The sequence below is a fragment of the Brachycentrus maculatus genome, unplaced genomic scaffold (genome assembly GCF_059751285.1).
Source record: "Brachycentrus maculatus isolate JH-2025_06_01 unplaced genomic scaffold, ASM5975128v1 h1tg000012l, whole genome shotgun sequence".
NCBI lineage: Eukaryota > Metazoa > Arthropoda > Insecta > Trichoptera > Brachycentridae > Brachycentrus > Brachycentrus maculatus.
The window spans coordinates 1,001,815-1,016,126 of NW_028280766.1; the positions used below are offsets into that span (position 1 = coordinate 1,001,815).

At 29.6% G+C, this 14,312-nt stretch overlaps 1 protein-coding gene across 9 annotated transcripts in view; it reads right to left on the reverse strand.

The window, feature by feature from the left end:
* Positions 1–14,312, reverse strand: part of Mp (collagen XV/XVIII-type protein multiplexin) — a 544,075-nt gene that overhangs the window by 83,211 nt on the left and 446,552 nt on the right. For all 9 annotated transcript variants that reach the window (XM_088262958.1, XM_088262952.1, XM_088262965.1 and 6 more), the window contains 2 exons: positions 13,176–13,322; positions 8,108–8,305 (listed from right to left, as the gene is read on the reverse strand). In XM_088262958.1, coding sequence (XP_088119084.1) covers positions 8,108–8,305; positions 13,176–13,322 — 345 coding nt within the window. The remainder of the gene's footprint in view (positions 1–8,107; positions 8,306–13,175; positions 13,323–14,312) is intronic.

Genomic DNA, 14,312 nt, shown 5'->3' on the forward strand with positions numbered 1-14,312 from the left:
TCAGGTACCGATCCAGGGTGATATTGAATACAAATGACAGTGAAAAAAATCACTAATATTTATTTTACCCCTCTTAGGAATCGAACCCGGGACCTCCAGAACGGTAGCCGAGCATGTTGACCATTACACTACGGAGGCGAACAAATGTTTCACTGATAACTGACTATTTCCTGTGGTTTTGAATAAAATTGAATTGCCAACTAGGAATTTGAGAAATGCCGAAAAATAGCATCCAAAACTTGGTAACGTTATAATAACGAATTTTATTAAAATTATTTACTCAATATAACAAATAAATTTATATACTACATATTTGTTCATACTCCTTCTTTGTTCTACCATTAAAACTTTCAATTTCAAATATTATGCTAGTTTGTTTTTTTTTGCTTAAATTTTTAGTACAATAATTTTTAGCAAAAAAAAAACTTCATCAACCTACGATGTAATATAAAAGTTAATATACAACTAAAGAGGTAAATGTAGTAAATGAAGGAATTATTGTCGAATGGGTTAGCATTATGTTCCTCTCACATCGTTTCATTTTCAATTAATTCGTTCGGTTAGGTAATATGTTCTCAATTGTAATGAATTCTGCGGTTTTTCAATCGCCCGTAAATACGGGAGTTGTATACAGCACACAGCATTGGCAAAGGTTGGCGGTAGTAAACACTCCCTTTTAAACTTTGCAATCTATCAATAAAAACCAAAGTCATATAATATTCTTTCCGATTTCAACGACTCGATTGGAACGTGAAACTCATTTTCAGCGAAACAATAATAAACCGTGTAACAAAATGAAATACTCGGAGCGAAAACAATGATTTTCCTATAAAGGGTTTATATCTACAATGAAAATAAAAAAAAGTTGTTTTATTTTTATTTTAAAATATATTTTATAATTTACGCAGAAAAAAAGATGAGCGGATTAAACATTGAATTTTTATTTACGTATCCGAAAGTGTTTTTTTTTCTAAACGCAATTTGTATTCATAAAATCAATTACAAAACGTAAATACTACATTAAGAAAATATATATATATTTTACTTCGTTAAAGTGAAAAATAACAGGGATTATTGGTTCTTAATATTAATAAAACCGCAATTGAGATGTGAATTGAACGATAATTTCACAAATTAACCAACAAAAAGTGTGTTAACGTTTTTAAAGGTTTGATAAAAATATGCTTTCAGCACAAACATATTTTATTACTTTATACATACACACATACCTTGTAATCGTTAAGAATAATTTCACAATTTACAAAGTAGGATTTGTTATTGGTATCTCAACAAACAAATAATTTTTAAGGAAAAAAATGTATCTGATGTACTTTCAAGGCTTACGACCCGTATTTTCCTGATTTGAATACTGAAAATCATGCACCATATTACCTATTGATCTACCATGAAATTGGCTATATTTTAAAGTAGAGTTTCTTTGTCTTTCAAAAAATCTATACTTATACGTTGTATTTAAAAATGTGTACTTTGGAAGTTTATTTAGGGGTAGAATGGTAAATTTCACTTATCGTGTAAAGTCATAACACAGATCTGGGAAAGAAATTCATTAGCTTTCTAAAATTTTTTTTTTTTCAATACTTACAAAAAAATCTTTATTAATAAATAGAGCTTTGCACAAAGGCCGAATCGGCAAACGCATTATTTATACTGGCAAAAAACTGTATCTTAATCTGTATCGGACAAGAAAAAATTTGTAAACCAACACCTACCACACTTGTCAATTAAAACGTATATAAAACGAAATGATAAATAATAAAGGTTTATTTAATATATTAAACATATGGTAATATTATTTTTTTTTCAAATAGATGAAGTTTTATATAATATTTTCATTGGTAATTTCCTTTGTACATTGAAATGAGCTTCATTGAATGTTAAAATGACACAAAATTGATATATTTCCGTAAATTTATTCTCAGGTCCAGCTTTAGATTTAAAGAAAATTTGTGATGAAATCCAATTTTCAAGCATTTATATTTTTTTATTTAATCAACATACTAAAAAAAATAGAAATTGGTAAAAATATATGAATAGGTACTTAATTGCGTTGTCTCTATTGGATTTGTACCTTGATCTATTTTCACAAGCTTGTTAAGTATGCGTTTGTGCCCCAAGAGGCCTAACCGTAGCTGTTATTTTCCTTTTCCTACTTAATATTCCTCGTTCGTTTTTTTTTTCATGTAGCTGTTATATCCTTCATCCTAAGCTCCTTGACCTCATTCATATCCTGTCAAATAAATTCCTCTTCTAGAACCAAGAAACTGGAGCACCAGACTGATCACCTTCCCTTAACATAATTAACGATTTAATAAACGCCACTTTGGTCTGATGCGATTCCCTACACATCGCTGGATATATTGTATTTAGGATTGAAATAATATGAATGGTTTCAAATACCCACAAAAGAGATAAAAAAGTTAAAGGAAAATACTCCTAGGTGAGGTTTGATTTTAAGAGTATTTATTGTTTATATGAAAATGAAATTTTAAGAAAAACCATAGAAACATTCTAAATCATCATAGAAAAAAGATATCGGGATAATTTAAAGATCAGGGAGAGTTGTTAATCACCCCAAATGATTTGGTAGTTAAACTAATATTTTTCAAGTACGTTTTTTTTTTAAATAACGTTTTAACGTTTATAATTAAAGTTGAGAAACTTCGAGGATTTTTTAAATAAGGTCTTGGAATTAGAGATTTTTATTGTTCAATACGAAAAAAAATCGTATTTGTTTAAGAAGACTTAAAATCTTTGTACACAAATAGTAAATTCTACCCAACGAGAGGCTGTAATTGAGATTTTGCTGACATTTCCTAGTTTGTGAAGTAATATGGATAGAATCTAGCGACCGTATTTTGAGGTTTCAGTACTAACTACTTATTTGACATAAAATGGTTAAATTTATATCTTAAAATATAATAAAAAATATTGTCAAATAAAATTAAATAAACTGAAATCAGAAAATGGGAGGTTAGCTTTGTAAATACTTTAATTTCCACAATAATTCCAGATATCAACAAAAATTAAGGACTGCATTATATTGTGTCATAGCCCACATTTTTGAAGAAGATAATTCATTCGATCCTTGTAAGTAGCGTAGATTAAATTATTCTAGATAAATATGTCCGCCTCCATAGTGTAGTGGTTAGAGCTAGGCTACCGTGCTGGAGGTCCCGGGTTCGATTCCCAAGAGGTTCAAAATAAATATCAGTGATTTTTCAGTATAATATTTATTTAATATGACCCTAGACTGGTACCTGAAGCGGAAGGGTGATTACCTTTCCTTTGTGTATTTAACATTCAAGATAACATGTGGGAGGGAGAAATCATGTGGGAAGAGCGAGTTCAGATCGAGTGGTGAGGATAGCAGCGGACAGCAGCAAAAACGGGATCAGACTCCCAGGAAGACCACCTAAACGATGGAAGGATAGCTGGTCTTCCACCTCCCAGGAGCGGACCGGAGAATGACAGGACCTAGTCTTTAAAGAAGAAAAAAAAGGAGATAACACTTTTTCTATACGATGCAGTGCCCTATTCCCCATTGGGGTGCGGATAAGGGTTAGAAGAAGATTAATATTTGGAAAAAAATATATCATCCGGCCCTGCGCTAAATACTGTCAGGAGCAGGGGCGCCTGGCGGTACTCAGGAATTCAGTGGTTACGGAAAATGGGGCCCCACCTACGGGACCAGTTAGCGTGATCAGCGGCGGTCCGTGACCTATGCAGTTTGTTCGCAATCCAATTTCCTGTTGGCGGTAGTTCGCTGACGGATACACCCAATTATCCATAAATACACAATGCAGAAACGGGCCTAACCTATCGCTGAATATTGAATAACTCACTTTTGCCACATGTGAGTAGCGGTTAAATTTCATTCAAAAACTTAACAAAAATTTAAGACTACAAATTTGAAGTAAGGATGAGTTTCAATCAAAATTAATAAATTTATTTATGGCGTTTCTCATGTCGCTCACCCTTTTCAACAACGTCATATGTAAAAAAAAAAGATTTTTCAGGAGACCGTTTTTAATGTTTAAGAATATAATGAATGTATTAAAAATAAATATCAAGCCACTTATTGAACTTTTTACTGTGCAACAGATCTTTTGAGGTAAAACCTGAATGCTATTTTTCCATTTAAAAAAATATTTAGTTTGTTTAAAAAAATAATTAAGCAATACCTTTTCTTCAAAATGCAAAAACAATACTTGCTGCCCTGTAGCGGGTAAATATAAAAAAAGCTTCTTTTCATCTCACCAATAGGTGTCTCTAGTGAAGTTTTAATGATTCAAGAACAACGTTTTGTAATGGGTTCATATATAAAGAACTTCCAAGAATATGAGAAGTGTGGTTGTCAATAATGGGTAGAATTGGTGAACGTTGCACGTGTGTAAAGTGATCACTTAAACCTTCCTATGACGGTCGTCAGCCCCGTAAATTCCCAATCTTCCATATTTTTGTTCATCTTTGATGAGATGTCAACAAAAAATAATCAAAATTTATAACGTCGCCACGTTATAAACGTAAAATAAACACTTGTATACAGATGAGTTTGTAACACTTACCAATGTTCGATTGAGACAATGTCAGGTCATTAGACCAGTAAATACCCAGACTTCTATATTCTTTTCACCTATGTTGAAATGTCAAAAAATGTAAAAATAATTCCTAAATGGAGAAAACCCATATTTGTGAACAAGTATATTTTTGGACACACTCAAAATGTTGTGAACTCATTTAAGTGTTTCAATAATAATCTAACATATCAACTTTACTGATATAAAAACTCGTTAAATGATGTAGGGAGGAAAAAAGGTAAAAGAAAGACTTTAAATATATTAGGGTTTGTTAATAGAAAAATCCCTCATCCCAGTGAATAATGAAATATTGCCGAAGAATATGTTTTTCGACCAAAAGAGTTAGCACCGAGTAAAATAATAGTTCAGTAGTACTTTGTTAAGAAAAATTTCAACCAACACATTGCTCTTGGAAGCGGAAACAGGAAAGTTCAGGAAACAAGAAAAATTACATGCAGGTGGCGTGAGATTGATGGATGTTGTAGGGTTTGTTTTTTCTAAAATGGAACAAATAATGTTGCCTCGTAACGGCCGATTCCGAAACAGATATCCACGTTTTGACTAATGTTATTGCCCTATTGGCTTAGGCGATACGCGCGCATGATTCATTGTTTGTTATGAATATTGATAGCCTTGTTCCGACTCATTGCTTACACCCAGACACAAAGCCGTCCTAAGCCTTGGTATGGAAAAGCACCTCCGTTATATCACTAAACGGAAAACAATAATTAATGACCCATAATTCAATATCTACATAAGATGGCACGAGTACTGATTAAACGGCGAAATATTACTCGATTCTCTCATTCACACACATATATTCGTGATAGTGGACCCAATACTTACATATCGTTGTGCATACCTTTATAATTTTAATGCTTATCTGTTGCCGAGTTTATTTTAATTTAAAATGTGTATTTTGTTCGTTATTGTTATTGTTTTTACAAAGTTTATAGAGAGGAATATTTCCATTAAACTGCTTTAGCAGCATAGAGGAATTTTGAAAATGTACAGAATTTAATTAAAAAATTCTTTGAAAATATTCCTTCATGTTAGATAGAGGTATTTTTCAAAAATTCTATCAATAATTTTTTCATCTAAATAAGTTGACTTTAACCTTGGTTAAACTTGACTCTATTTAAGTTATGCAAACATAAGTCATGCAAATTAACAAATGCTTATTAACGTAATAACTGATGTTATTTAAATCAATATTTCGAAAAAATATATTCTTATGTTTTGTATTTCTATTTTGACAGTTGACAAGGACGTTTATTATGAAGATTAACAATAGAAATATGGGAGATCTCATACAATAGTCATTTTTCTTGGCTAATATTTAAAATTAAGATGAAAAAACGGACTGACATCACTTACATGAAGGATATGCAAATAGTAAATTTATCCCGATTATAATAACTAATCTTTGTAGGCACTGCTAAGTGCAAAACTTAACGGAATGGTTGAATAATTCCAAATTTTGATTATCAAAAACATTTTTCATGGGACAAAATAATCTAAATGAATGTTACATAAATTGGCTGTCTCATAAAATATTCTAACTCGATGAGGATCATTTTATTTTCGGATTTAGGTGACCCAACCCTTCTTCAGAGGTAATCTGTTATTAGGGTCGAAAAATGGTTATCATAAAAATCACCATCAAATTACTCAACAGAAAATTGATGAAGGTAGGTAGTTTGCTGAAATAATTAAGTTTTAAAATAAATCGAGAGAAACAAAATCCACGGGTCGCTGAGTTATGCTATATCACGTATAATTAAAAGGCAGACAAGGTTAAAATTATACAATCATTAAGAATACCTACAAATCTTGGTAAAGCATTTTTTAAATAATTTAAATGGAAAATTTAAGGAAGCAATTTAAGGAAGCTACGAGACTAATTGATATGGTTGTCAATGCCTTTGAGGTCATACTAAACAACTATTGAAAATTCAAAGACAAAACATAATTCTGAATGAACTATTCATAAATTTGGCATTGAAAATTCTAATTGTGTAAAATGAAGAATAAAGAAATTAGATAACAATAAAAACCCAAAAAAAATAAAACTTCGTCAAAAACGTTTGAAACTAGACACAAATGCTAGTGAAATAAATTTTTATTAATCTTTTTACATACGTAAAATGTAAAAGCATGAAAAATAATATTAACATGCACTATGTTTGAAGGTGATATTTAAATCAATGGATTACAAACTTTTTTTATCTGGGAATTGAATTTAATGGTTTGAGAACCTTTTGTGACGATACAAAAATGAAAAAAGGGTTTACGTGTTTTTAAAGAGATTGTTCCATCATTTTATTCCCCTATTTCTCCTCAACACCCATCTACACATCAGTGTGTCAGCGTCAAGGAAACGAATTATTTCGGAACAAATATATATATATATATATATATATATATATATATATATATATATATATATATATATATATATATATATATATATATATATATATATATATATATATATATATATATATATATATATATATATACATATATATATATATATATATATATATAAATATATATATATATATATAAATATAAATATATATATATATATATATATATATATATATATATATATATAAATATAAATATATATATATATATATATATATATATATATATATATATATATATATATATATATATATATATATATATATATATATATATATATATTGTATATAAATATATATATATATATATAAATGTATATATATAAATATACATAAATATATATATATATATATATATATATATATATATATATATATATATATATATATATATATATATATATATATATATATATATATATATATATATATATATATATATATATATATATATATATATATATATATATGTATATATATATATACATATATATATATATATATATATATATATATATATATATATATATATATATATATATATATATATATATATATATATATATATATATATATATATATATATATATATATATATATATATATATATATATATATATATATATATATATATATATATATATATATATATATATATATTTATATGTATATAATTTTAAACCCGATTCGTTTTTTTATACCTCGGACACACAAAACCTTAGATAACTACCTTTCTGTGTCCAACGAACTCTTATGTAAATATGGTACTTTTTTTTTACTTTTAACCCTAGTGTAGGTTTTATATTGTTTCTATCTCCATTAATTTACATATTACATAAAGGATTTAAACGAACCCAACATTAACTTCGAAACGAGTCCGTTGCACCGGTTTGGTAGTCAGAGGATTAAAATCGAAACAAAATAGGCTAGGTCATCTTGAAATCATTGGATCTAAATTCGATAAATACACTTTGTGTAAAGTCATTAATTTAGTTTTAATTAACTGATCTTTTAAATATTACACTTATTAGTACTTTTTGAGGAATTAATAAAAAAGTAAATATTTTGAATACTTACATCTCCAGAAGCGTGTTCGTGTGGGGCAGCCGGACCGGGGAGACCGGGGGGGCCTGTGAGTCCGGGCCTGCCGTCCAGGCCCGGCTCGCCCTTGGGGCCCCTCGGGCCCTCTGCGCCCGTAGGGCCCGAGTCCCCACGTTCGCCGCGGTCTCCGCGCGGCCCTGCTGCCCCGCGCTCGCCGGTCGGCCCTGCTTGACCCTGTCGAAAAACAAAACAAAATTAAATGCTAATGTGATGCCTTTGCATAAGAGCAATTTGATTTTATTTATATTTGATTATATAGTTACATTTTAGTACAATTTCTATACATTTATACACATGAGAAACTTGTTTCATGACACGTGTTTCGGTGCATTTCGCATTATTTTCAAACACCGCATGTGATGTTTTTCTAAATTTAAGAGTTGGGTACTTGAGATGTTGAAGGTTGAAGAGGGGGATGGAACTGTTTTTTTTTAAATTTTATGGTCCACTTTCATCTTTCTTTTCCAATTACATCCTTCACATTATTTATGTTCCTTTCTTTTAGACGTATCACTCATGTAGTACATGCTTGCCAACTTTTTAATTTTTAATTAATTTTTGATGTTTTTTTTATTTTTTAAGTTTTTATTTTTATTTTATTTTTGCTTTCTGTTGGTAAATTTTTTTGAATTTTTATATTCACAAAATTATTCTAGCTCTACTTATAAATCTATTGTATTCTTGCCAGTGCCCTTTACTATGACCTAAATTATATTGTATATCCACACAGGCCATGCCTTTGTGGGATCTTTTTTCGTATTTATATTTTATATATATTTTTTGTATTTGTATTTTATATTATGATGCATAATGCAAAAGAATTTAAAATAAAGATAAAACTTTTTGACCTTAAGGTTAGTATAAGGACTATATTGTAGATATTTATGAAATATAGACAAAAAAATCTGAATATGTTGGTACTAGGGTTGCCAATTTGAGAAACACCTATTTCAATCATTCTGGCTAAATATTTTTAAAACATGATTTCTTAATAGGTGATATCAATATTCCCTACGTAATCTCAAATATCTATAATATCTTAAAGCTCCCAATCATAAATATAAAAATTGATGCAACTATAAAGTATTTTTCTTATTTGGTTTGTTTATTTGTAAATTTACGTATTCAGACTTATCGTAAAAAATACAACAATTTTTGTGTTATAAACATTTTTTAAAAAAATCCACATTTTATTCGGTTTAAACTGTACTAACAAAAGCTCAAATCAACAAAGCTGAAAAAAGCTCGATTTAAATCTGAACATTGTTTGGCCGGAATTGTTTCAACAGTGATTAAGCTTCATTAATTATTTTAAATTTACAAGCAAAACGCGTGTTGGTAGGTCAGCGAAAATGATTTATTGTAATTTATTTGGGGCGAAGGAAAGTGGGGATAGGCACTAGGCTTTAACTTAAAATGGGGAATGGTGTTATTTAGTTAAAGGCTATTGTCAACGAAGCTTTTAAAGAAAATCTTATCAAAGACATTGTACATTAAAGCGCTAAAATAACATATTAAAGTAATTATCATTCGCTATGATGGGAGCAATTTGAAAACAAAAGATTACACGAGAAAATAACTTTTAAGTAGCACAGTTAAGATCTCCAAGGCCGAAATTTATCGTTAAAAATGTATTACGGGAGGATTAAAATAATACAAAGTGGAAAAATTAGCATATCATAAATAATATTATAGTTAAAAGTATGTTTTATGTTCTAATTTAGTTGAAATATTCAATAATTTAAATTGGAATATTAAGATCTATCTAAAATTATAAATTCATAAATATTATTTAATAACCTATACATGGATAATTGTTTAACTGTGGCTGTTTAACCTATACATGGATAATTGCATGAAAGAACTGAAAGATTTAAATGTTGGAGCTACAATGAATAATTTGACTGTCTGTTGCCTTTTGTATGCTGACGATGCTGTTCTTCTTGCCGATAGCAGAGAAGACCTGCAGGCGTTGGTGACAAAAGTGTATAATGTGTGCAAGGAAAGTGATCTATTGATGAATGTTGGCAAATCCAAGATTATGGTTTTTGAAAGTGAAGAATGCAGATCTGAATTAGAAATATTGGTAAACGGAGAGATTTTGGAACAGGTAGATGATTTCGTGTATTTGGGTAGTATGTTTTCTAGGGATGGAAAGATTGATAAAGACATAGAAAGGATAGTGAATGCTGGGAACAAAGTGAATGGTGCACTGAAATCAGTTATAGCAAATAAAAACCTATCAGCGGAAGCTAAACTGGCAGTGCACAACGGAGTCCTGGTTCCAACTCTAATGTATGGAAGTGAAACATGGAGTTGGCAAAAGAAGGAAGAAAGTAGACTGAATGCAGTCGAAATGCGATCTCTCAGAAGAATGTGTAACAAAACGATGTATGATAGATGTGCGAATAGTGAAATGAGGAAAGAATGCAAAGCTGAGATAAGCATTATCGATAAAATTAAGAAAGGTGTGTTGAGATGGTTTGGACATGTAGAACGAATGAGTGAGGAAAGAACGGTAAAACAAATTTATGAGGCGAATGTTAGCGGGAAAAGAAGCAGAGGAAGACCGAGAAAAACATGGCACGATCAGGTATGCCAAATACTTGAAAGTGGTCAGGTTAGGAGTCGTAACAATCGGCGGGTATGTATGAGGAGATGCATGAACGTGGAAGAGGCGAAGAATGTTTGCAAGGACAGAGTGGTGTGGCGCTCTATTCTCTCTGCTTACCCCTGCGGGGAAGCGGCGTGATGGTTAGTTAGTTTTTTTTATTATTTAATAATAGAAAAAAAACGTATACAATGCTATTTAAATTTAAAAGCTTTTTTAATAAAAAATAATTTAATTGTTTATTACCATTTTATATACTTCTCACATCTATAGTTTCAGTGTGTACACCAAAAAGTGTTTTTTGTTTTTTTTTAATCAACTACTTCTTTTTACACACTTTTACTGTAAAAAAATAATGATCGTTTTTGATTCCTTAAAAGTGAATTTGAATATGCAAATCGAGATATGTAATGATTAGTAGATGAAAAATTAAATGAAACTGAACTATCTAATGCTCTTGGGAAAGCAAAAAATAATGAATACAAAGGCAATATTTTGAGTTTGTCTTTGTTTAAAAATCCACTAAATGGCTAAATGGCTAGAACAACTTCCGAAATTTGAGTATTTTGGATGTCATTTATTTTGTCATCTCCCCCTGGGAATCAGAGACCACAAGAATGGTCGCCAAATATTCTTACCACTTTACTATGGAGGTGGAGAAAAATTAGATACTAAATTGTTGGAAAGGATAAGCTTTTTTACTTTGTGAAATACATAGAAAAATTAAATAAAAGCATATTTAAACAAAGATAAAATTTAAAAATAAAACTGTGGACCAAAATCCTTTTTTTATTCCGTATTCTTAAAACCCATTTTTCGTTAGTTAGAAATCCGGAAAGGTCCATAAAATTAATGATGTAATAAGCATATTAAACAAACCCTTTTCAAACAATGCCTCTCATACCATTTTCGCGTACAATCGCGTTCCAATATCATCGATTCAGGAAAAAACTACCCCTATTATAGATCAGCTAAAGCTGTTTCAGCAGAGTAATAAAAATAACTAAGGGAAATTTGTTTACCGGAACCTGAAAAAATATTTACATTTTCCTCTAAAGGAACTTTTCTTATTATCTACTTTGAAACTGATATTTTATCAACGTGTTGTAGAATCTAAGTTATGTATATTATAAACGAATGGTACTTTATTTACAAAAATTCCCTTGAGTAAGGATTCACATATTTTTTTATGTTTTAGAACAAGTCGCATTCTTACCTTCTTATAAATTTATTAAGCTTATACATTTTTACACAGCAGATTTTACATTAAAAAAAAAAGTTGTATCAATACGTATGAACATATTTTTAGGCAATTAAAAAAAAAGGTAAATACATCATTTGATTTTTGTCTAAACTGCTGAAAACGATACTCAGTAAGTCGTATCAAGTTTTGCTCGGTTAGCCTCACCAATAATGATAATTGTGGATTATTTATGTAGCACCATTTTCGTAAAAGTACTACCATAAGGGCGCTTAGTAGATTGGTAGATAGTAGAAATATTTTGTTCCAAGGAGCACATACAGGTAGTCTTTACTGTCTATTACTGGTTCTCTTGAATTCTTTCAACACATTTAAACCATCAGATTTATCAACTATTAGAGCCGAACGGAGAAATCGCCCGATGCGTGTAATACTGAGCCCAAAAATCAGTTAATTTCAAAGGTTTCTCGCTAAACGCACTCTTCATTCCTATTAGACTCCATGGTTACAAATGAGTTTGTTTAAAGATTAACAAATAAAATGGAGTTGATTTGGTGACAAAAGAACTATGAACTGACAAAAATCATAAAATTGAGTTGTTTTGATGATAAAAGAAGTGTGAACGGTAGTAAAAAAATAATTGATTTCAAAGGTTTCTCGCTCAACGCACTCTTCATTTCTATTAGACTCCATGGTTACATGAGTTTGTTTAAAGATTAACAAAAATAAAATGGAATTAATTTGGTGACAAAAGAACCATGAACTGACAAAAATCATAAAATTGAGTTGTTTTGATGATAAAAATAGTGTGAACGATAATAAAAAATAAAATTTAGTTGATTTGATGACAAAATAACTCTAAACGGTCAAAAAACAAAAAAATTTAGTTGTTTTAATAACAGAAGAACTTTGAACGATCAAAAACAAAAATATTGAGTTTTTTTTATGACAAAAGAGCTTTAAACTGACAAAAACCATAAAATTGAGTTGTTTTGATGATAAATGAACTGTTGAAGGTCAATAACAATAGAAATTAGTTGTTTTAGTGACAAAAGAACTATGAACGGTCAAAAACTGTTTATTTGCGAAAATTTTACAAATCACACTAGCGCACGGCGTTCGTTTCAACAAGGTACACAACATTTCATCCATCCCCTTAAATTTCCTGGATTTGAGTAGGTAATGGAAAAATTAAATATAATCATTAAAGTATAAAGGGATGATGAACTTACAGTTAGACCGGGAGCGCCAGTCTTGCCGTCAACACCCGGAGGTCCTGGTGGTCCTTGATGAATTTCTGGCATTGTGAACGATTGCAATAGTTGGGTCATATTGCAGCTGCACTGTCCCGGAGGTCCATATCCTTCTCCGTATATTTCCTAGTAATATAACAAACCATTTCATTATTAATTCTAAAACTGCAGACTAACGGGAAACAAATGATAAAAAAAACCATATCATTTATTGATTTTTCATTAACTTTGTAGAATGACATATTGATTATTTAAAATAACACTTGTATTAGACCACTAATTGAGTATTATTTAATTTCACACGACTAGTTAAAAAAACTACAAATGTTTGCATTGATAGGTGATCACAATATTTTTTATGTTTATTTTTGGTGATCACCTGTCGATGAAAACATCTGTAGTTTTCGAAAGTAGTCGTGTGAAATTAAATAAAACTCAATTACTGGTCTTATACAAGTGCTTAATTTTTTTTAAATGCATCACAATTTATTTTTAAATCTTTGCAATTCTTGAAAAACTTAATGATTAATTGACTTTGCTATCAGTTTATATTTTTTATTTAACATATGAAAAAATACAAATTGAATTGTAAGAACTATCTTTCCAAAAAAAGATTTGTGGGAGTACCTTTATAATACTAGTGGTATAAGTCTATAAGTATATGAATGTGTTTGTATTAGCATTTCAATTTTGCATTTTTAATATTTTCATCTTTCTCATTTTTTATCCTGATTGTACGCTCTAAATTGGATTCATTAATTTGTTTTGGATAAATCGTTTCCATTAAGATGAAATTCCAATAAATTTTGTATTTTTTATTTCAGTCTTGACGAACCTCAATTTGAAGAGAAAAATATGCTAGTTGTTTTAAAAATTTTAATAAAATAACATCGAGGTAAATTATGAGTGTTGTTTTCTTCTTTAGTCATTAAAGTTTTAATTAATAACTTCCTTATTATTCTCCATGGCTGATCCTTTTTTACAAATTTGTATGTTCATTAAATTTCTTGAAGAAAATTTGGATTTTTTTGTCATTCTTTTTGCGTTCTTATTATACATATAAACAAACTAGCCTTAGTCGGTCACGTGTTACTATTGTTTAGTCTGGTGAAATAG